The sequence below is a fragment of the Dendrobates tinctorius genome, unplaced genomic scaffold, assembly GCF_039654945.1.
Source record: "Dendrobates tinctorius isolate UK_male_01 unplaced genomic scaffold, ASM3965494v1 ptg000129l, whole genome shotgun sequence".
In the NCBI taxonomy this organism is placed as follows: Eukaryota; Metazoa; Chordata; class Amphibia; order Anura; family Dendrobatidae; genus Dendrobates; species Dendrobates tinctorius.
Window position 1 is genome coordinate 38,123,343 of NW_027361797.1, and position 23,778 is coordinate 38,147,120.

Genomic DNA, 23,778 nt, shown 5'->3' on the forward strand with positions numbered 1-23,778 from the left:
GAGATCATTTTATCTTCATCTTGCTTAACTGTTCACAATAACAGTAATTTTGACCAGGGGTGCCTAAACTTTTCCATGCCACTGTAAGGCTTGTATAGGGCGCCATCACATCAAGTGTCTGGCTTACAGCCCATTAGTGACTCCTATATTATTAGATCAGACGCCTGCCCAGCATTATGTAAGTGCACCCCACAAGGACAGACACCCCAGATATTCTAAAGGGTCTGGCTGCTCTCTGCTTAGGATGAAAAATATGCAATAAAAAGATGTATAAAATACATGAGAGACGGGAGAATATTTTGACCAAAATACGCATCTTGCGTGCTTGTGTATTTTGCACAAAATATTGGCTAATAACTCATGTACTTTATACATTTTTACAAATTTTTTTATTGCACATTTTTGCATGCCCTTTACTGTTAGTTGGGTGAATCGGGGTCTCTTGACTTTGTGGGGGGCACCTATATAATGCTGGACTGCCCTCCTGATCTAATAGTACGGGCGTCATCAGTGGGCTGTAAGTCGGACACTGTGCATCACACGTACCTGTGTGGCTGGCACCCTACACAATTCTTATCCGTGTGCCCTTAGGCACCCCCTCCATGTGGTTGTATCATCTGTATTTTGCCCTATATTGCCTCCGCCTTTATCATGGGGGCTGCTGCATCCTGCAGTGCATTTAATCTTGGGTGTTGGTAACTGCGGCCGCATTTATCAGGTGTTGGTTGAGAACTTTTTTTCAGTTTTCTTTTGCTATAAATAATTTGTCTTTAACTCTGTAACGTGCACTGCTGGACAGATGACTGTAAACCATGGAGTAAGGGGTCACAGAATACATCCACATGATCGTTACGTTTGCAGCATTTACTGCAATCACTTTTTTCCACATTTATAAAAGTTCCACATAAGTACGGTAATGACTCCTGTATAAATGTCGGCGCAGGGGATGTCACGGGTGTTTGTGTTGCCTTGTTTGCAGATATAAAATAAATTTACAGCTGCATTCAGCGACATCAGGATAGTCCAAGTATGGAGCTAAAGAGTCACGAAATGTGCATCCACGTATCACACTTTACGTGGCTTCTGTACATTTTCAAGGGTGATCTATCGGGCCCTATGTTGTGCAAAATCGTATATGGCTCCTTTCTCGGATGGGATTTAAGCTGTCATTCCTGGTTTTCTGATCTGTCATCAGAGCAGAAAAAACAAAATGCGCTGAATCCGTCCCCAACTGCCCCCGATGAACCCTGCTTATAATCAGACATATAATCCGAGCCATCTGATTCCGTCCTGGATTTTTAAGAGAAAAATACAAGATTATTCTTCTATAGCGGAGCCACCGACGCAGATGTGAACGCAGCACTTTTACTCTTCTCCACCATCCGTTCCTGACATCAGAACATTGGATTCTTGGATCACCCGGAACTGATTCCTACTCATCAGTCCGAGTATTTCAGTAACCGGGCACTTGGTGTTTTTGAGATTTTATTAATTAAATATTTTAATAACTTTTTACATATTTTCTGTCTTTTCCTCACACCGATTGGTCAGTACATTCCAGCCTTATGCTTCGGAGGAGCCGGTTCAGTCTAAATCTTGTGTATTCTGGTAGATTTGTTCATCCTCTATGACCTGGTTCTGTTAAGAAAGGAGTCGGATATTTGGATTAGGAGGAAATTGTTGGTGGTTCTTGAGCTCACCTGACATGCTGCGCTAATCCCAGGACTGGTTGACCCCCACCCGGGGCTCTTTGGGGCAATGCTTTTTGTAAACAGGAGATGACCGCCACATGTCTGGCTCAATTAACCCACAGCGATCAATCAGCTGTCATTTTGGCTACTCCTAGCCATAGATTTCCCTTGCATTGGGAAATTATAGCTTGCCGTAGTAGCCATTCAGATGGGTGGACTACCATGTCATGCAGGGCAGACCCAGACCATTACAGTGACAGTTGATTTAAAGTACCACAAATCTCCAAAAGATCACTGTTTGAATAAGGTAGCGTAGCACATGCATGGCCAACCATCTACTTACTTCTGTGAGATAGTCACCAATACCACAGAAGTGAATGGAGTGGCTGTCACACATTCATGCAGGGGAATATGTCCTGATTATAGGGGTTACTGGACCCCTACCCGACATATATTTATCAGCTATCCTCCCATAGGTGATAAATGTGTTTAGTGGAAAATGCTCTGCAAGGTGCCGACAGAGCTCAGATAGCGGTCAGCGAGCTTTGCTCCATCCTTCTTTCCACGGGCAAATTACGACGTCAGCGAGCCAGACATCTAGAGGTAGAGGAGTCTAGCAGTGGCTCTAGCCTAGGGAATGCAGGAGCGCTCCTGTGTATGGGGGTGTCAGGAGAGAGAGCTGTCGGACAACTATCCATTGTGTATGGGGGACTTTATTAGCTGGATCTGTCGTGGTCTGAACCTTCCATAGTTGCTCTCCATTCTAACTTCTAGACGAGAGACTGAGTGAGAAGACCACTTCTGTCATCAAAGGGCCCTAGTAAGGGATTGCCCTTTTTGTGGGTAAGTTCCTTTACTGAAAGTGACAGCATTCCTAAATATGTTCCTGAATGTGGCGCTGTGTCTGAGGCTCGCCTATATCGGAGTGACGTTTTAAGCACCAATCAAGACTTACTGGTTTTCTGGTTTTCCCAGGATACCTCTTGTGGTATTCCGCTGCAATGGCCTGAAAAATACTTCTTGTCTTGAAAGTTCTCTGTAAGAAGAGAGAAAAGTTTTATAGATCGCGAGATACTATTCCATAAAGCAGAAATGGAGCACAAGCATCCCTTACATTGCTTCTCATAGTGACGCCGCGCTTGCTTCGTAGACATTTCCACATTCTCCATTTTGCCTGTAAAAGTTTTAAAATGTTGTTTAATATTGTGTCTCAAAAACTGAATATTCTACTGGCTGATGAATAAGAAAAATGCAAAGTGCATGGGTTGCACGTGCATTATTGCAGTTTATCAAAATTCACTTTCCTGAGGCCGAGACTCATTACCAGTCGCAACCCGGGGACCACCGTGGCGCCATTTCTGAAAGAAAGTAGCCATGGTTTTCTAATACATACAGTCGCTCTACATTGATGCATTGATTAATAACCCAAATTACAATTTTGACATTTCAGTGGATCATATTGATGGGAGGTCCAGGTGCAGAGACATTCTTTGGTCACTTTAAGGAAGCGGCACAAGCTCCGGGCTCAGCGATGTGCCGCCGAAGGCTGACTATTGGCACCACTTTCGCCATTGTGGCTTTAGATTTACAGGAATGTCCTTTTATTAGATCTTCCTGTCGTGGTGTTAATATCTATATTAGTCACTTTGGGTAATGCCGACTTCTCTTTATTCAGTGGTTTACAGCTCTATATGACCGAACGTGCTCGGGTAAGGTGTTATCTGAGCATGTTCGGGGGCTAAAGTCCCCGCCGCTGCATGTCTTGCGGCTCTTCGACAGCCACAACACATGCAGGGATTACTTGTTTGTTAGGCAATTACTACGTATTGTAGCTGTCAAACAGCCGCAAGACATGGAGCCATGGGGACTCGAATATATTATTTGAGCACGCCGAAGACTCTCGGTTAGCCCCCGAGCATGCTGAGATAACACCTTCTCCCAGCACGTTCGTTCATCACACTCTCTTATTTTATTAGACACATAGTACTCACCTTGAAGGAGTAATAAAAAAACGCCGCTATACAATAGATGAGCGTCAGTGTGCACAGGACCATTAGAGCGATATTGGTTGGTGTAAGCACCACGTCGGCTTTCTCTGCAATGGAAGAGAAGTAATAATTACTGGTTTTGAAAAAGGATTTCCAGGAGAAAGAAATCAGCTTAGGAACAGGATTGTCAACCGTCCTGAAATTCCCGAACAGTCTGCAAAAAATAGGGCACTTTCTTCCCCTGTCCGAAAAAAAAAAAAAAAAAAAGCCTGTGATTTTTTTTTTTTATTTTTTTTTTTTTTAAGCTGCAGAGACTTGTACAGATTCGTATGACTGTATTTAGCACTCGTTTTACAGTTCACAGTGAAAGCAGCTAGGATTTATGGTCTGTAGACATGTATCACAGAGCTAGAGGATGAGGCTGGCTTAGCTGTTGTGCTATCGGCCAACCCCCTTCATACACTGCACTTGCCACACGCTGACCCTGGCAGCTCTGTTCTGTGTTAGTATGGGACTGGCGGTGCAACAGCAGGGGCCAGGACAAGTGTAGCTAGGGGGGAACAGGACCCCAAAGGTAAAAACGCTATTAGAATGTTACGGTATATATTTCACTACTTGCAGATGATTTTATCATTCTATTCCCTCCGAGGCTCATCCCATAGCAAGATTGATCGCAGTGACTGTCAAGTAATATGCTCGACCGAAAAGCATCTTAAGATCTTTACATATTTTCCTCTAAGGGTTTTTTTTTTCCTCTCGTTTGATCTTTTCTCACAGCCGTCAGGGTTGTGTGCATTTCTCAATACTTGCAAATAGTTGTAGTATATTGCGGCCATTTGCGATCACACTTATTGCGCAACTCTGTGCATTCCTGTGACACCACACACAAGACGGCTACTTCCCTGCTAATACTACCGTCACGGCCGAAAGTGTTGGCACCCTTGAAATTGTCCCTAAAAATGAAGCGTTTCGCCCAGAAAATGACTGCAGTTACACATGTTTTGTTATTACACATGTTTATTTCCTTTTATGTGTATTGGAACAGCACAAAAAAAAGTGGGGGAAAAAAGGCAGATCGGACATAATTTCACACACAACCTCAAAAATGGGACGGTCAAAATTGTCACCTTTTAAAAAAATGTGTGTAAACGACTTTGTTTCAAGCATGTGATGCTCGTTCAAACTTACCTGTGGCAAGTAACAGGTGTTGGCAATATGAAAGCCACACCTGAAACCACATAAAAAGGCAGGAATATACATATATTTATTTATTTTATTTTTTTAGCTCTCTTCATGTCTGTGTTTAAAGTATAATCCCCTAATTCCATCATCTGTTAGGGTGCATTAATGGATGAAATTATTTTTCACCTTGCTTAAAAATTTTTTTTTTTACCAGCACGTCTTCCTGTGTAAACCTGACTTGTATACTTGAAATTTTAATTATTTTGTAATAAAACTTATCAGAGAAAATTTGCTTTTTTCTCCTCTGGACTGATCTTTCTTTCTCAAAATTCTCAATTGTTTTGTAAAAATTCTGTCTTCAGTGAATACAGATTTTCCCATTACGTAGCTAGGAGATGACAGTTGGTGCTCATAATGTTCTGTAGAAGGAGGGAGGAGCTAAAGGCACACAGACATTCTACTGCAAGTTCCATAGAACTTTATGAGCACCAACTGTCATCTCCTATCTAAGTAATGAGAAAATCTGTATTCACTAAATACAAATTTTACCGATTTTTTTTATTTTTATTTTTTTATCCACGAATTGAGTGAAGGATCAATCTAATAGAAAGAAGCAGATTTCCCTGATATGATATATTATAAAATCTTTTTTTACGTGTACTTTTGATCTGTGAAATAAAAATGAAAACAACTGTTACTTAATAACCATTTAAGCGCAAAAAAAAAAAAAAAATACCCCAAAGAATCGCAAAAATTTGCCAGAAATATCTGGTGTACATAAAATCATGCCAGTCACAAATGATGAATCGAGGGAAAACATCTGGAAACCTCAAACTCTGCTCACTATGGCGAAAACCTATATTAAAAAAAAACAAAAAAACACACACACAGGTTTGGTATAAAAAGAGCACAAATTTAGAATTAGGCACAAGTGAAAAACAGGCTTAAAAGAGAAAAAAAACTAGACCAAAAAAGGCGCAAATGCAATAGTGAATCAAGCTCTTAGTCGTTCATCTGATAATCCAGAATATCCGTAAGAGTTTGGACTAGCCAATCTGTGGCTGTTAAACAACCGGCATTCGGGGTACCTAGAAGCCATGGTGGTTGTCTAGCACCCGGCGTAGACAAGCCGACGGCGCTCGAGACGCTCACAGAACGGTCATTGATGCAACAGTTCGGTGTGGATAAGGTATCATTGTTCTTGGCAGCACATGTCCTGGTTAGACAGGTGGATGTGCTGCCGAGAACGATGAGGCTTAAAAGTCATTTCACCCAACGAACAAGCGTTTTGTCCGATCGTTGGGTGATTGGCAGCCTGAATAGGCATTCAGATTATCGGGAAGGAGTGTTTATAGTAATGCTTGCTCGGATAATGCACCTTAGGGTCAGTCTTGTTCTACCTCGTATTATTAGCGTTGTTCCTTGTCCTGCGGCCTTTGACGTGGCTTTTGAAGATTGGGGAAATACTAAGCCACAAATATATATTCCGCTGTCCTCCGTGACTATTTGCTCGATTTTCAGCAGGCTTATCTCAGCGTTATTCTCGACCTTGAACCGGTTCCCATCACCTGGGTTTAGTATTTCGTACGTAGAAGCCAGATATCGAAACCAGAAGATGGACTTTGTGCCCGGACAGTTCTTGGCCTTATACCCACATGACACGTTGGCTGTTTTCTGCTCCAGTAATGCCTCCGAAAACGGCTTCTGCGTCACCTCCACCGCACAGCCCCCGGCACCTAGAGGATGAAGCGGCACAGACATGAGTCTTATCACTTTTCATTGGGGGTTAGTTCATGTACTATCCTAAATCGATCATAAATCTGTTTATATGTGGCAATCCCATGAGCAGCCGGTGTCAAAATGGTTGTTTTCGACTGGTCTGAAAGTGTGTCCTTGGTCGTCGGCCATTACTGTTACAATGGCGGTGTGTCTCCAAGTAGATGTTAAGGAAATGCTATATTTACAGCTCATTGATAGGTCTGTGTTGGGTCAGCAGATGTGTGATTTCACACCACAGGTTTACTCCATCTGGTTATTTCCCAAGCATCGCGGCAATACGGCATTATATATTTATAGCGTCCGCTCAGACATTACTGCATACTCCTATGTAAGATAATGGCGTTAACCCTATGAAATACTTTCTCTGTTGGCAATCGGGCCTCATTTATCAAAACTGTCTTAGTTTCCCATATCAACCAATCACAGAGCAGCTTTCATTTTTAAATAGGCTTTAGTAAAATGAAAGCTGCTGTGTGACTGGTTGTAATGGGCAGCAAGGACAATTTTGATAAATTGCCAACACAGAAAGTATTTACTAGAGATTGCACCATTAATTTACATAGGAAAATGCAGTAATGTCTGAGTGGACGCTATAAATATATAATGCTGACATAAATCTGCCCAATATGTTTTCCTCAGCTCTCCTCATTCACATAATGTACATTTAGCCCTTCTACAGTAGTAGCCACAAAACTACTAAATATAGTGCTTGTTTTTTGGCCAAACTTACAAAATCCCTGTCTCATGTAACAAGTCCCATGTAAAATATTCACCTCTTCCAGTTTTAATCAACATGTCTCTTGGTAGCATTGTCACTTCTACACCCGGTGCTGTCACGACTCTGTTGTCGGGTGTCCCAGGATCTGGGGCTCCTTATCTGTCTCTAACGCTACGGGCGCCCTAGCTTGCCCTGCTCCCCGTATTACTTCTGATGGTGAAGACTCCGGGGTCACATTCCTTGCCTTAGCTCCTGAATCCACCCTCAGTCTGTACCCTTCGCCCACCCAGGGAAGAGGGCAGTGATAGTGCACCGAAATGCACCAACCAGACTAACAAGTCGGAGCTCATTTTGGTGGAGTCGGTATAAAATGGACCGACTTCGACTCCTAAAATATATAATAAATTGGGTAGAGTAATTCAATGCAGAATATGCTGAATATTTGGGAAAGTTATGAAATGTCCTATAAATGACTGTTATATTCCTGATCTAAGGCTACATTCACACACAGCGTTTTTCCTGCATTTTTCTCCTTCGTCTCATTGGGGGACACAGATACTGTGGGGTGCATGCTTCTGCCGCTAGGAGGCTGACACTAAGTGAAAAAAAGAGGTTAGCTCCTCCTCCGCAGTATACACCCTCGCCCCTATTGCGGGCGGAAATCAGTTTTTTTGCTTAGTGTCCTATGGAGGCACACACAGTCTGGATCTCTCCAGACTATTTTTTTTTCTAGTTTACTATGAAGATGAGACAGGGGCGACGGATCCTATTGAAAGGGTCTGATCTCCCCAAAAGATCAACGGGCGAGCACGCGTTGAGTATCGCCTCCGCGTATACTTTCCCGCACCGAGGGACATATCTGGGACTTTTCCCCAGACTTCTATTTTTATTTGTTATTTTATGAAGATAAGACAGGGGCACCGCGTCCTATTGAAAGGATCCGATTTCCCCAAACGATCAACGGGCGAGCTTGTGCGAGTGTCCCTCCACGTACCCTTTCCCGTGACATGAGACATTATGCCAGACTTAGCCCTGTCCACCCCTAGGTATTGAAACCATGGGCTTGCACAAAGGCACAAGACTAGTCTGTGTGGCCCCCACTGCTCCACCAACGCGGCTGGTCGGCGCGCGATTTAAAGGAAGCATCCAGGTCGGGGGGGCGCAGGACTGGGGTAAGTGCTGCCTGAGAGGCCACGCTATAGGGAAAAAATGAGGGGCTACCTCTTCCCCATATCGCCAGCAGCGGACAGATACATCATGTCCGGAAAAGCAAAAATGCACGTTCTTTTAAGCTGCATGCATCTCTTGTCGGGCTGCGTTTCCGCGGGTGCAGAGCAAGCGTTTATGCGAAGCCTGCGAATCCAAACGCGCCCAGGAGCACTCCCCTGCGACCGCGACCAATGTGTCAAATCCCCCGGAGTGGGCCCGATCACTGTCACAGTACATGGCGTCGCTTACGAGAGCAATAGAATCCCTTCAAGCCCCAGATAGGGGCAGGGACAGTGTCTCGCCGCCTTTAGAGGGAACCTCCACCTCACAGGAGCCTCTGGCCTGCAGGGGCCGCTCCCACTCCAGGCAGACCCGGGGGGAAATGAATCCACACGGTGTCGCCCAGTCCATCTGGTGCCTTCGGCATCCGTAAGTTCTGCTTCTCGCTCCCCGTCACCAGTGGTTGATATCAAGCAGACCTCAGATTGCGACTCAGGCGAGCCCCTTGACCTGGACACTCCAGGGTCACGTGAAATAGTGGACAGCCTCATAGAAGCCGTCAATCAGACCCTGGGGATTGAGGATGATCCCGCAGCGGCTACGGGGCATAAAGTGGCATTTAAACTATTGAAGCGGCCGCACAGAATTTTTTCCTCTCACCCTGAGTTTGAGGACATAGTGCAGAGGCACAGAGAACGTCCAGACCGGAGTTTTCTCGGGTTAAAAGGCACTCGAAACGAGGTATCCGTTTGCTCCGGACCTCCGTAAACAAAGGATGGAATCCCAGATAGTGGATCCTCCGGTTTCACGCCTGGCCACGAAGACCCTGTTATCTGTCCCTAGGGTTTCCTCGATTAAAGATTCCACGGACTGCCTTATTGAGAGCCTAGCTCGTTCAGTATATGAGGCGTCAGGGTCTGCACTCGCTCCCTCGTTCGCAGCAACTTGGGTAGCTAAGGCCATGTTATCATAGTCAGAAACATTAAACAAGGTCGCGCAGGAGCAGGATCTACCTGCAGAGATCTCGGAAGTCGCAGGTCAGATGGCGATAGCCGGAGACTATGTAATGAATGCGTCTTTGGATGCTGCCAATTGTTCAGCAATTGCTGCCGCTAATGCAATCTCTATCTGAAGAGCCCTATGGTTGAGGACATGGCGGGCCGATTCTACTTCCAAGAAGTCCTTGTCTTCCCTGCCTTATCAGTGCGGCCGCCCATTTGGAGAAAAGTTGGATCAACTTATCTCCGACTCCACAGGAGAAAAGAGCGAGATTCTCCCTCAACAGAAGGTTAAACCGCTTTTCGTCACCCGGTTCAGGCACGTTTTCGGGCCTTTCGCAGTGCCACCGGCCATTCTAGGCCGAGCGTGACTGCATTCGTCAGGGGGCGGCTGCTAAGCAGCCTGAGCCTGGTCCGGGACCCGAATAGGAGACCGGTCCGGAGTTATGCGTTAAAAGACTTCGGGTGGACTACGGGGCCCAATTCCGCCACCTCAGGCCGCCCCAACCAGGATAGGGAGCGTCAGGTCTCATATAGAGCCAACCCACTGGGGAGAATGCATGCTCAACAGGCCAAATCGAGGGACCCAGATCCTAAAGATCATCGGCCAAATGACTCGGTCTTTACCAGACGACACCAGCAAGGTGGGTGGCCGCCGCCTACTCTGTTTTCGCCACGTCTGGGCCAACATCGCTCACGACGTATGGGTAAAAGAATTGGTGTCCTCAGGTTACAAAATAGAATTTGTCAGATACCCTCCAAGATGGTTTTTTCTTTCCCGACTTCCCAGGGTGGATACCCAGGTAAGGGCTCTATTGGGAGCCATCAAGTCGCACCTGCACAACGGAGTCATTGTTCCAGTGCCGGAACACGGAAGAGCTCAGGGGTTCTATTCCAACCGTTTTGCAGTTCCCAAAAAGGACAGGTCTGTCAGGCCTGTTTTGGACCTGAAGCTTCTGAACAAATTCATCAGGATCAGACATTTCTGGATGGAGTCTCTCCGTTCAGTCATATCGGCCTTGGAGCAGTGAGAATACTTGGCCTCAATAGACAACCAGGACGCATTCCTGCATATTCCCATTTTTTCCTCCTCATCAGAGGTTTCTACGCTTCGCCATCAGCGTTCAAAATTTTCAGTTCGTAGCGCTACCCTTCGGGCTAGCCACAGCTCCCAGAGTGTTCACAAAGGTTATGGCAATTGTCATGGCCACACTGCATTCTCGAGGCATAGTCTTGCCTTATCTGGACGACCTCTTGGTCAAGGGCCCGTCAATACGGGCATGTGAGGAAGGTGGCAACATCACGCTAGATACTCTTGCCGCTTAGATGGTTGGTCAATACAAAGAAATCATCCCTTGTGCCAGCTCAGAGGATCTCCTTCCTAGGAATGATCTTCGACACTTGCAGATGGTTGGTAATTCTTTCTCTGGAAAAGGCGCTAGTCTCCGGCAGGGAGTCCGGACACTACGCCAACCAGTCCCTCATACCATCCGATCCGGGATGAAGATCCTAGGGAAAATGGTGGCAGCAATGGAAGCGATACCTTTCGTCCAGTTCCATCTTCACCCCCTGCAGCACGCCTCGTGTCAGCCTGGGACAAGAATCCTTTCACGTTCGATCGGCGGTGCCAACTGTCCTCTCAAGTCAGGCAGTCGCTTGGATGGTGGATAACCAGTTCCCTCTCTGGCCTAGGGGAAACCTTTCCCTCCAGGTCATGGGCTGATAATGACAATCGACGCCAGTCTCCTCGGTTGGGGAGCGGTGTTTCGCCACCACACAACCCAGGAACGGTGGTCGCCACAGGAGGCACGCCTCCCGATCAACTTATTGGAGATACAAGCAATTCGGCTGGCTCTGCAGAAGTTTCATCACTTTTTAGCAGGCTGTCCCGTCCGGATTCCATCGGACAACGCCACGGTGGTGGTTTACATAATTCGTCAGTGGGGCACCCGCAGCAGAACAGCCATGCGCGAGGTGGGGCATGTTCTACAGTGGGCCAAAGCAAACCACTTGGTGATTTCGGCTGTCCACATCCCTGACGTGGAAAATTGGGCAGCAGACTTCCTCAGCCGGCAGGGTCTTGCATCCGGACAGTGGTCTCTACATCCTGAAGTTCTTCAGCAGATTTGTCAACTGTGGGGAGATCCGGATGTGGACCTGATGGCTTCCAGAGTGAATGCCAAGGTGCCCACATATGTCGCTCGGGCCAAGGACCCGCAGGCATTCGCGGTGGACGCGCTGGTTCTGCCATGGAACCAGTTTCGCCACCCATATCTATTTCCTCCACTGCCACTACTACCAAGAGTCAGCAGATGGATCAAGATGGAAGGGGGGCCGGCGATTATGCTGGCCCCATCGAGCGTGGTACGCAGATCTAATGCAGCTGCTTGCCGACGTTCCTGGGCGCTTGCTAGAGCGCCCAGATCTACCGTCTCGAGGGCCGATGTGCCACCCGAACTCAGGGACCCTGTGTTTGATGGCAGGACCGTTGAATCTTGGATTCTAACCCAGGCAGGGTTCGGGAGCAAGGTGGTCGCTACAATGATTAGCGCCCGGAGGCCTGCTTCAACATGAATTTACCACCACACCTGGAAGGTGTTCTTTGCTTGATGTCAAGGCGCGGTGTTTCTCCGCTGAGATTCTCGATCCCCAACATCTTGGCTTTTCTCCAGTCGGGCTTAGAGAGCCCGGATAGCTCAGTCGGTAGAGCATTAGACTCAACTTCCACATATTTGAGGCAAAGACATCTTTTTGAATTTAGTAGGTTTTCTTTCCTGTAGCATTTGAATCGTATAGTGACTTGTTTTTTGTTTGTATAGTATAAGTGCACATACACATTGTGCGTTTTCGGTGCAGCAGTTCTTGTCCGCTATGATTGAGATTTGTCATTGATAGTCCATTTTTGTGTTCATCCATAATAAGATACAGCTATGGAGGTATATAGTGGTTTATGAGAATGCTATAAAAAAACATATCAAGTTGCACACAATTCATATTTTCCATTTTAGGAAAATAATTTTTTGAAAAAAATTTTTTTTTTTTTTTTTCTTCCTGTGAGTATATTAATAGTTCAATAATAGTGAGACAGCTTGGTCTCTGGATACATATGATTGTAGATGTTTTCCATAAGAAAAGGGAAAAAAATAGTAGTTTTCGAGATATGAAAATAACAGTAGTCTTTGATATATGAATATGCATTGTAATTTATTATCTCTCGATGTAACCATTTTTCTGCTTGTGCAGCAAGTTGTATTTATGCTTTTGTATGTTGTAATGCATCTCAGCATGTTTTTAATTCACTAATGTCACTTAGACAGCAGCTGTGGAGGGAGGAGGTACGGAGTGATGTGATTTCCATATGAACCCGGCACTTCCCCCCCTCTGTTTGACCCGTTGAAGCGCTCGAGCAGCGCGAAACGGCCGTTGTCAGCCTTTCTTGCACTCCTTATGTCTTTCCCCCGACTTGACATGTTCATGATATGTCAATAAATCAGTGAAACTTCCATCTCGATGAGTGCGACCTTTTCTCTTTGCATGGAGACTCAGGCTTTGCCCCAGTTTCCCTCAGGAGACAAATATCGGCCTTATCCGCCCTGTTCCAGCGCAGAATTGGTACCAATTTGCAGGTGAAGACTTTTCATTCAGGGAGTCTCCCACTTGGTACCTCCCTATAAGGCGCCTATGGACGCCTGGGACCTTAACATGGTCCTAAGTGTTCTGCAGGAAGCTCCATTTGAACCGCTTCAGAATATCTCTTTGAGGTAGCTTACCTGGAAAGTGGTGTTCCTAGTGGCCATCACTTCCATTAGGCGGGCTTCAGAGCTGGCGGCCCTATCCTGTCGAGCTCCGTTCCTCACTCTCCATAAGGATCGAAAGTCGTGTCCTCTTTTCACATTAATGAAGATGTTTTGCCTTCATTTTGTCCAGCACCTGTGCGCCATGTGGAAAAGGCTCTTCACACGTTAGACCTGGTATGAGCCCTCTGGAGGTACGTGTCGCAGACGGCACCCTTTCATCAGATGGACACGCTGTTCTTGCTCCCCGAAGGGTGCAGGAAGGGTACTCGCTGCCTCAAAATCGACCATAGCCAGATGGATTTGTTGGACGGTTCAGGACTCCTACCGCGTTAGAGGCACACCAATTTCAGCAGGGATCGGAGCGCACTCTACCCGGGCAGGGGGCGCCTTTTTGGGCGCTTCGACGGAACAGGTTTGCACGGCAGCAACCTGGTCCAGCCTGCACACATTTGCCAAACATTATAATATCCATTCTCAGGCCTCGGCGGACGCGAGCCTGGGTAGAAGGATTCTCCAAGCAACGGTGGCGCACCTTTAAACAAGAGGTGCATGTAGCTTGGAGCGGTGAGTCAATCTCCCACCCAGGGACTGCTTTAGGACGTCCCACAGTATCTGTGTCCCCCAATGAGACGAAGGAGAAACATGGATTTTTGTGAGTACTCACCGTAAAATCCTTTTCTCTGAGATGCTCATTGGGGTACACAGCACCCACCCTATTAGTTGGCTCTTGTTTTGTTTAAATGAATATGTGTTTATATAAGGGTGGTGTTTTCCTTTGGACATGTTGTACCTGTATTAAGGCTGATTTGTTGTTCTCCTACTACTTTGACACCAAACTGATTTCCGCCCGCAATAGGGGCGAGGGTGTATACTGCGGAGGAGGAGCTAACCTCTTTTTTTCACTTAGTGTCAGCCTCCTAGCGGCAGAAGCATACACCCACAGTATCTGTGTCCCCCAATGAGCGTCTCGGGGGGGAAAAGGATTTTACGGTGAGTACTCACAATTTATTACAGCTTTTTGTGTTCTAAAGTTGTATTCCAATAAATATATATTCTGTTCTATCTAAATATCTTGATTATTGTATCATAAAAATGATTCAATGTCTGATGTTCACATTGTACTACAATAAATTTTTCACTTAAATATAAGCAATATATGTGGGAGTCGGAATCGGTGTAAGGGAAATTGAGGAGTCGGAGTCGCAGGTTTGGCTTACCGACTCCAAAGCCCTGGAGAACTCTATGCCACCAACCAACACCCTAAAAAGGGGCCCTGATATCAAATTATCTAACAGCGGAGGTTGGCACCCTACTGGTCAGCGGAATGGCGCCCCCGCTCCACGACGGCTATCCCTCAAAATCCCTGATATGTCTATTAATCATTAACAAGGGTAGTAAAACAGTATATTTATATGGAAGGCATATACCCATAGTCCAGTCATGACATATGCGGCAGGAAAATGACAGTTCATATTGATAACAGTAAGAAAATGGTACTCAAGGTTGGTAGTTGACAAGGAAAACCTCAACGTGTTTCACCTAACTGGATCATCAGGAGGTGGATAGTCAGATGCATCTGACTATCCACCTCCTGATGATATCAGAGCCCCTTTTTATTGTGATGGTAGGTGGCACAGTTGGTTGTTTATTCTGTGTGTTATTGTCTTGTTTTTAGATTAAGTTTCAAATAAAGGTTAATTTATATCTGAGACAATGTTGTTGTAAGGCTCCTTGTTAGCTAAATTAATTTTTTGACCTTACCCCTTTCATTACCCCTTTCATATTTTCTAATATAATTTCCACTTTTTCATTGCAGCCATTTGGTAAATTAAAAAAAGTTCATTTTTTTTCTGATTAATGTACACTCTCCACCTCATCTTGACTGAAAAAAAACAAAAATGTAGAAATTTTTGCAAATTGAAAAACTGAAATTTCACATGGTCATAAGTATTCAGACCCTTTGCTCAGTGTTGAGTAGAAGCACCCTTTTGAGCTAGTACAGCCATGAGTCGTCTTGGGAATGATGCAACAAGTTTTTCACACCTGGATTTGGGGATCCTCCGCCATTCTTCCTTGCAGATCCTCTCCAGTTCTGTCAGGTTGGATGGTGAACGTTGGTGGACAGCCATTTTCAGGTCTCTCCAGTGATGCTCAATTGGGTTTAGGTCAGGGCTCTGGCTGGGCCAGTCAAGAATGGTCACAGAGTTGTTCAGAAGCCACTCCTTTGTTATTTTAGCTGTTTGCTTAGGGTCATTGTCTTGTTGGAAGGTGAACCTTCGGCCAAGTCTGAGATCTAGAGCACTCTGGAAGAGGTTTTCATCCAGGATATCTCTGTACTTGGCCACATTCATGTTTCCTTCAATTGAAACCAGTCGTCCTGTCCTTGCAGGTGAAAAGCACCCCATAGCATGATGCTGCCACCACCATGTTTCACTGTTGGGATTGTATTGGGCAGGTGATGAGCAGTGCCTGGTTTTCTCCACACATACCGCTTAGAATTATCAACAAAAAGTTCTGTCTTTGTCTCATCAGACCAGAGAATCTTATTTCCCATAGTCTGGGAGTCCTTCATGTGTTTTTTTTAGCAAACTCTGCGCGGGCTTTCATATGTCTGGCATTGAGGAGAGGCTTCCATCGGGCCACTCTGCCATAAAGGGCCGACTGGTAGAGGGCTGCAGTGATAGTTGACTTTGTGGAAGTTTCTCCCATTTCCCTACTGCATCTGTGGAGCTCAGCCACAGTGATCTTGGGGTTCTTCTTTAACTCTCTCACCAAGGCTCTTCTCCCACGATTGCTCAGTTTGGCTGGATGGCCAGGTCTAGGAAGACTTCTGGAGGTCCCAAACTTCTTCCATTTAAGGATTATGGAGGCCACTGTGCTCTTAGGAACCTTGAGTACTGCAGAAATTCTTTTGTAACCTTGGCCAGAAGTGTGCCTTGCCACAATTCTGTCTCTGAGCTCCTTGGCCAGTTCCTTTGACCTCATGATTCTCATTTGGGCTGACATGCACTGTGAGCTGTGAGGTCTTATATCGACAGGTGTGTGCCTTTACAAATCAAGTCCTATCAGTTTAATTAAACACAGCTGGACTCCAATGAAGGAGTAGAACCATCTCACGGAGGATCACAAGGAAATGGACAGCATGTGACGTATATGAGTGTCGGAGCAAAGGGTCTGAATTCTTATGACCATGTGATAGCTCAATTTTTCTTTTTTAATAAATTTGCAAAAATTTCTACATTTTATGTTTTTTTTCAGTCAAGATGGAGTGCAGAGTGCACATTAATGAGAAAAAAATGAACTTTTTTGAATTTACCAAATAGCTGCAATGAAACAAAACGAGTGAAAAATGTAAAGGGGTCTGAATACATTCCGTACCCACTGTATCTTTAACCGTTTGGCAGATTTTAAAAATAAATAAACTAAAAACTCAGCGGGAGTAAAATAAAAGCAAAAGTTGGCCATTTTTGACCTGAATGACATATTCTCTTTAAAAATTGCTTCAGAAATGCTTGAAAGATTCTTTCTATTCATTGCACTCATAATCCACTTTGCTGTTCATACGCTCAGGGTTTTTTTCCCGTAGTGTTTGTATTTTTACTTTTTGATGTTTTGAGTCCTTTATTAATATGTTCTATATGTAACACATCATCACTTAAATTATTGAACCTTTTACAAAATAACACTTAAAATAAAAATTGCTCTAAAACTCCTTCAAGAAAGACCATTTCCTGAAGTGTTTTTTGCTTGAAAAACTGGTCAGTTTTGAACCCCGGAATTACCTTGTTCTGAACGTAGCCCAATTGTCCTGTGGCGTTCGGGACACTCAGGGATGTCGCACATGTAGCGTGGGGCAGGGCGGAGGCCGTGAGTGAGATACTCCTCTATTGGGCCCCGGCACATTATATGAAGGTGGGGTTCCTGGATGGGTGTGTGGACATTGTCTATGGGGGCACTACACCCTTACAATTCTCATGTCTCATTGACCAGATGTTGAGAACTTCATAGAGCGAGACCACCACCATCAAAAATAAACTTTTTACTTAGTAATAACTTTGTGGGATTTCTGTACAGTAGGTAGCGGGTACCCAACTTTATAACCGTTTTTCTCACCCAGGCTCAATTCCTTTCTCGTTACTCTCTTGTTCTCGTGTTCTCTAGCTCCACTGTTTCACCTTCCATCACCACAACCCAGCTCGGTACTACAGTCTAGTTAGCAAGGGTCCTATTCTCAACCCGCGGTTCAACATCTTCTTTCTGAACTAAGTTGTCAATATGGCCGGTACTTAGCTTCTCTGCTACTGACGCCTTGGAACTCCCGCCTGGTGCACTCTCTTCATCTCACGTTCTCTGTCCTGTCTTGACCCGTTACCTCTCTGGGTTATAAACTCAGAGCCATATTTCTAGGCGTCTTCTCCCAGGACCTGTCTCCGATTGACCACACTGTCTTTTTGTCAGTTTTTATTTTCCTTTTTACTCCGGTTCATGCTGACCACTGTCTTGGTCTCCCCTCACTTTGTGACACCCACATCATGCGCCACTGCTTACTGTCCAGACCTTCTAACACACACTGGACCCTATGTGAGTCCTGACAGGAAGCTGTTGCTGTCTCTTCACTTTAGCCCCTCCCACTCTGGGCTACTCCCAAATATTAACTCCAGCTCTCCCTACTGTCGGGCAGAATACAGCACCTACACTATTAAGGCATATCACTGTTCACGTTATACAATTCAGCAATACGCATGTTTTTCGAGGGGGAACGTGCGCGCTAATCAACACTGTTTCTATAGGCTACATATATAACAGGACACCCCTGTATTGACGCCACCGTTTTTAGCTCCTTGACTTTCCACTTAAGACAAAAAATAACCTCCAGTATAATTTCAGTTCCCTATGATTGAGGAAGAACTGCAGATCTTGCTTTGTACTTTTCAGAAACGAAAAGCTTCTCTAAAAATCCTCCTTAGACAGTTCTTCTGAAACAAGGGAAAGCTGATTTGAGCCCTACATATAATACAGTGGTAACAGTATTTCTGGAAAATACCGAAATGGAGGAATGATTGAAAGCTCTTCAGTGGGTTAGGGCAGTGGTCTCCGTCCTGTGGCTCCCCAGCTGTTGTGAAACTCTGAAAGGGATATCGTACATGCAGACAGCATGGAGTAGAAGAGAAAGATATACAGTGGGTACGGAAAGTCTTCAGACCCCCTTAAATTTTTCACTCTTGTTTCATTGCAGCCATTTGATAAATTCAAAAAAGATCATTTTTTTTTTCTTATTAATGTGCACTCTGCACCCCATCTTGACTGAAAAAAAACAAATGTAGAAATTTCTGCAAATTAAAAAAGAAAAACTGAAATATCACATGGTCATAAGTATTCAGACCCTTTGCTCAGACACTCATATTTACATCACATGATGTCCATTTGCTTGTGATCCTCCTTGAGATGGTTCTACTCCTTCGTTGGAGTCCAGCTGTGTTTAAATAAACTGATAGGACTTGATTTGTAAAGGCACACACCTGTCTATATAAGACCTCAGAGCTCACAGTGCATGTCAGACCAAATGAGAATCATGAGGTCAAAGGAACTGGCCAAGGAGCTCAGAGACAGAATTGTGGCAAGGCACAGATCTGGCCAAGGTTACAAAATAGTTTCTGCAGTATTCAAGGTTCCCAAGAGCACAGTGGCCTCCATAATCCTTAAATGGAAGAAGTTTGGGACCTCCAGAAGTCTTCCTAGAGTTGGCCGTCCAGCCAAACTGAGCAATTGTGGTAGAAGAGCTTTGGTGAGAGAGGTAAAGATGAACCCCAAGATCACTGTGGCTGAGCTCCACAGATGCAGTAGGGAAATGGGAGAAACTTCCACAAAGTCAACTCACTGCAGCCCTCCACCATTCGGACCTTTATGGCAGAGTGGCCCGATGGAAGCCTCTCCTCAGTGCCAGACATATGAAAGCCCGCATAGAGTTTGCTAAAAAACACATGAAGGACTCCCAGACTATGAGAAATAAGATTCTCTGGTCTGATGAAACAAATAACTTTTTGGTGATAATTCTAGGTGGTATATGTGGAGAAAACCAGGCACTGCTCATCACCTGCCCAATACAATCCCAACAGTAAAACGTTGTGGCAGCATCATGCTATGGGGGTGTTTTTCAGCTGCAGGAACAGGACCATTGAAGGAAACATGAATGCGGTCAAGTACAGAGATATCCTGGGTGAAAACCTCTTCTCATAGTCTGGGAGTCCTTCATGTGTTTTTTTTAGCAAAACTCTATGCGGGCTTTCGTATGTCTGGCACTGAGGAGAGGCTTCCGTCGGGTCACTCTGCCATAAAGGCCTGACTGGTGGAGGGCTGCAGTGATAGATGACTTTGTGGAACTCTCTCCCATCTCCCTACTGCATCTGTGGAGCTCAGCCACAGTGATCTTGGGGTTCTTCTTTACCTCTCTCACCAAGGCTCTTCCTCCACGATTGCTCAGTTTGGCTGGACGGCCAGGTCTAGGAAGACTTCTGGTGGTCTCAAACTACCATTTTAGGATTATGTAGGCCACTGTGCTCTTAGGAACATTGAGTACAGCAGAAACCTTGGCCAGATCTGTGCCTTGCCATAATTCTGTCTCTGAGCTCCTTGGCCAGTTCCTTTGACCTCCTGATTCTCATTTGGTCTGACATGCACTGTGAGCTGTGAGGTCTTATATAGACAGGTGTGTGCCTTTACAAATCAAGTCCTATCAGAACCATCTCAAGGAGGATCACGAGGAAGTGGAGAGCATGTGACTTAGATTTGAGTGTCTGAGCAAAGGGTCTGAATACTTATGACTAGAGTTGAGCAAAACAGGTCGGCCAGATTCATAAGTCGCCGACTTATGGCAAAGTCGGGTTTCGACGACCGAAACCCAACCACAGCGTGAAGTCGGCCATGCGGTCTTAATACGAGTGCCAAAGTCGAGTCTGATTTCCCAGAATTCTTGCACGTGACTTTTCAGCCATGTGCAGCGTCTAGAGAGAGTTTTCGCGCACTTTAAAAAAGCGGTCCGGCACTGTAGGTGTGTTTACTGTCTTCCACTCCCTGCTGAATTTGCTTCCCCATTGCCATTGACTTGCTTTGGTTTTCGTGTTTCAGTCGGACCTTCAACTTTTCCCTATAGTCAGCTGATTTCTTTAGACTCGACTTTTGAGAAAGTCGGGTTTCATGAAACCCGACTTGACCCTAAAAAAGGCAAAGTCGCTCATCTCTACTTATGACCATGTGATATTTCAGTTTTTCTTTTTTAATAAATTTGCAAAAAATTCTACATTTTGTTTTTTTTTTGTTTTTTTTTTTTCAGTCAAGATGGGGTGCAGTGTACATTAATGAGAAAAAAATGAACTTCTTTTGAAATTACCAAATGGCTGCAATGAAACAGTGAAAAATGTAAAAGGGTCTGAATACTTTCCATGTACCCACTGTATATATAGGTTTATGGGAAAGGAGTCCTTATAACTTGTTTTATTCATTAAAATCCATGCTTGTATGAATGAGTCCAAGGGGTGGTCCTATCAGTGACTGACAGTCATGTCTGTATGTACTGTCATACAGGGAAGACGGTCAATAATTGATTTGGACCGCCCACTGGACTCCTACTCATAAAAACACTAGTAACTTCAATCACGTTCAAGTTTTACTTAAACATTTTTTGGGGAAGGTTTATCAGCTCCACTTGCTTTAGAACATCCCACCTGCAGATCAGAGACCATTTTCGGCACCACCGGTTCCCTTTAACTCCCTGCGATCCATGCCCATCCGTGGTTGTCGGAGTGCGCCGTGCGTTAGGTGTAATGCAGCGTAAACATTGTTGTCTGGGTTTGAAAGCAAAGAGTCTCCTAGACCCTAATGCATTATTTTTATTTCAGGGGGCCGCCATCTTAATAATATAGCATTGCCCCAGTCTGTAGATCAATCTGAACACATCTATCCTACGACAACAAAGTTAGTGACCTCCAACTTGTTACTCTCCAGCTGTGGTAAAACTACAGGTCCCAGGCGGCGTGTTTGTAGTTTGGCCGAAGCTGGACGGCCCCCTGAAGTCCACTCTGAAGCTATACATGACGCTGAGCCCCTGCTCTCTCCTACATTTACCATAATAATGAATTGCACAGACAGGGTTTTTTTTTCGATATTTCTCTCTAGTACAGGATCAGATCTGTCATGTATAATTGTCGTATTTATGTCACTTACCGGAGTAACAATACGTGAGGATGAACTGAAGAAACATGCATCCTGACAAGTGGCTTCTGGCCATTTCTCGTCTCCGTAAATTACTTCTAAAAGGGGAACTGATGGCAGTCCTTGTCTAAGCCCTCCTGTAGCTGTTGGGTCACTTCCTGCCTTGGTTTCTTGATGTCCGTCCCTAAAGCCTTTTATTCCCACACCGGACTGCAGTGTTTTTGGGACACAAAAAAAAAAAAAACAATGCACAAAGTAAAAAGGAATACCCCAGCAATTCCTCCATCATTGGTCTTGTTTCCTTTGATCCTATCTTGATTTTTGTTATAATTTAAAACTAATAATATATCCAGAAATCTTCTCTCTGTCTCCTCGGCTCAGCCGCGACCTCTCCTCCTCATTCATTGTCTTCTGTGTGGAGATGAGACATCTGGCTGCAGCAGGAACCTCTCCCCTCCGCTCCGTCTGCTGTTGTACAAAAGATCGCTAAGGCTGGTGACATACTACGCTAATAAAGAAAAATCTACATATTTGGTATCAACGTGTCCAATCTATCTAAATATAAAATTAGCCCAATTTGTAAAAACTGTAAAGAGAAAAAAAATCAAAACTCCAAATTTGTGAGTTTTTAGTTGCTGCAACTTCACATACAAAATGCAATAAGACGCAATCAAGGCGTCGTCTCTACCCCAAAATAGCATCAATAAAAACATAAGCGAACCATGTAAAAACCAAGACCTCACACGGCTCCATTTGCCGAAAAACTAAAATATAGCGAGTGGTGGTAAATGGCCACTCAAGCTAAATATTGTACAATTTTCTGAATAGTGTTTTTGTTTTTTTCTTGCTTTTATTCCACTTGGAATACTTTTCCCATTTTCCAGTACAATGTCTGATTTAAAATGGATGGTGTCAATAAAACGTACAACAAGGCTCTAATATGGTTTTGACAAAGGGATAATATCAAGGTTATGGCTCTTGGAAGTAGGGAAGGGAAAAAAATGAAAGGGCGTAGATGAAAAAAAATCTTTGTTCTTAAGGCTTTAATTGGGTATTCTCAACTTTGGAAGTTATTCCATATAGGCGGGATCCCAGTAGTTGGACCGCCAACAATCCCTTAACTCCTGATGAGATTGGACTCCAAAGTTATTGTCCAGAATGATAATGTTGTGTATAGTGATGAGCGAACGTGCTCGGATAAGGTGTTATCTAAGCATGCTTGGGTTCTAACAGTGTCCTCGGCGTGCTCGAAAAATAGGTGTTGTGAACTCATTTTCTGGTTTACCTCTGGCTTCTGGTGAGGGTGGTGGAGCTAGCTGCGTTGAAGGAGGAGTCGTGAGTTCTCCATCCGGGCTCCCTCTAGTGGTGACAGTAGGTAATGAAGCTGATCTAAATGGCAGAGACCTGCCACCTGAGGAGGAGGACTATGAGTGGACATCAGGAGTCTCTGACTGGATTTAAGACAGCCGACTCCCTAATTTTATACTGGTGATTTTTTCCTGCCCTGAGGTTCTGGTTTCCAGTTCTATTCCTGCCTTCTCAAGCTAAATGTGCTCTGCTATTTTTTCACATGAGATTTGGTCTGGTTTACTCAGTTTTTGTGGTCAGCCAGCCCCTGCAGGGGCTGTGCTGAATTTCCATTCTTATATCTCTGTTTATGCCAGTTTGCTTTTTGTCCCTGATCAGATTGGTCTCTTTTTGCTCTGTCTTCAGAATATACCAGAGTGCTGATATAGGGAATTGAAGTCTAGCGACTTCAGGGTTTTTGTTACAGAAAGTGTTGGACGTTTTTTGGCAGGGTTTTGTGCGTGATTGCAGACAGCATCTTTCCTTTCCTGTCCTTTCTAGTTAGTATGGGCCCCATCGTTTGCTCAGCCTATTTTTCTACCTGTGTTTGTGTTTTCATCTTGTCTCACCGACAGTACATGTTTGGGGTCTGTCTATTCCTTTGGGGTCTGCTCTGGGGCAGTTTAGATTTCCCCTTTTCTTGCTTTAGGCTTATTTAGTTCTCCAGCTGTGACGAGGCGTCTAGGATCATCATAGGTACGCTCCACGGCTACTGCTAGTTGTGTGGATAGGATCAGGGGTCTGCAATCCGCTTAGTTACCAACCTCTCTGGTTTTCTGTGGCTTAGCTTGTTTTTGTTTTTCCTCCTCGGTGACTCATTCATAACAATAGGTTTGAGTCCTCGCGGCTGTATGTCTCATG

At 44.8% G+C, this 23,778-nt stretch overlaps 2 protein-coding genes across 5 annotated transcripts in view; one reads left to right on the plus strand and one right to left on the minus strand.

Annotated features, from left to right (window-relative positions):
* Nucleotides 1-23,778, plus strand: part of METTL9 (methyltransferase 9, His-X-His N1(pi)-histidine) — a 35,274-nt gene that overhangs the window by 10,566 nt on the left and 930 nt on the right. The window lies entirely within an intron of this gene.
* On the minus strand, nt 1,473-21,684 carry IGSF6 (immunoglobulin superfamily member 6). The gene is made up of 6 exons (XM_073543003.1): nt 21,583-21,684; nt 6,262-6,597; nt 3,683-3,786; nt 2,806-2,865; nt 2,647-2,727; nt 1,473-1,638 (listed from the first exon to the last, which is right to left on the minus strand). The coding sequence occupies exons 1-6, from the start codon at nt 21,644-21,646 to the stop codon at nt 1,585-1,587; spliced, it is 699 nt and encodes a 232-aa protein (XP_073399104.1). The 5' UTR covers nt 21,647-21,684; the 3' UTR covers nt 1,473-1,584.

Excerpts from the sequence above, each read along its gene's own strand:
- IGSF6 (XM_073543003.1), bottom strand. The coding sequence starts at position 21,646 with ATGGCCAGAAGCCACTTGTCAGGATGCATGTTTCTTCAGTTCATCCTC. Across the intron at positions 6,598-21,582 it reads CCTCACGTATTGTTACTCCG|GTGCCGGGGGCTGTGCGGTG; the intron begins GTAAGTGACATA and ends TTCATCCTCTAG. Across the intron at positions 2,728-2,805 it reads GCGTCACTATGAGAAGCAAT|AGAACTTTCAAGACAAGAAG; the intron begins GTAAGGGATGCT and ends CTCTTCTTACAG.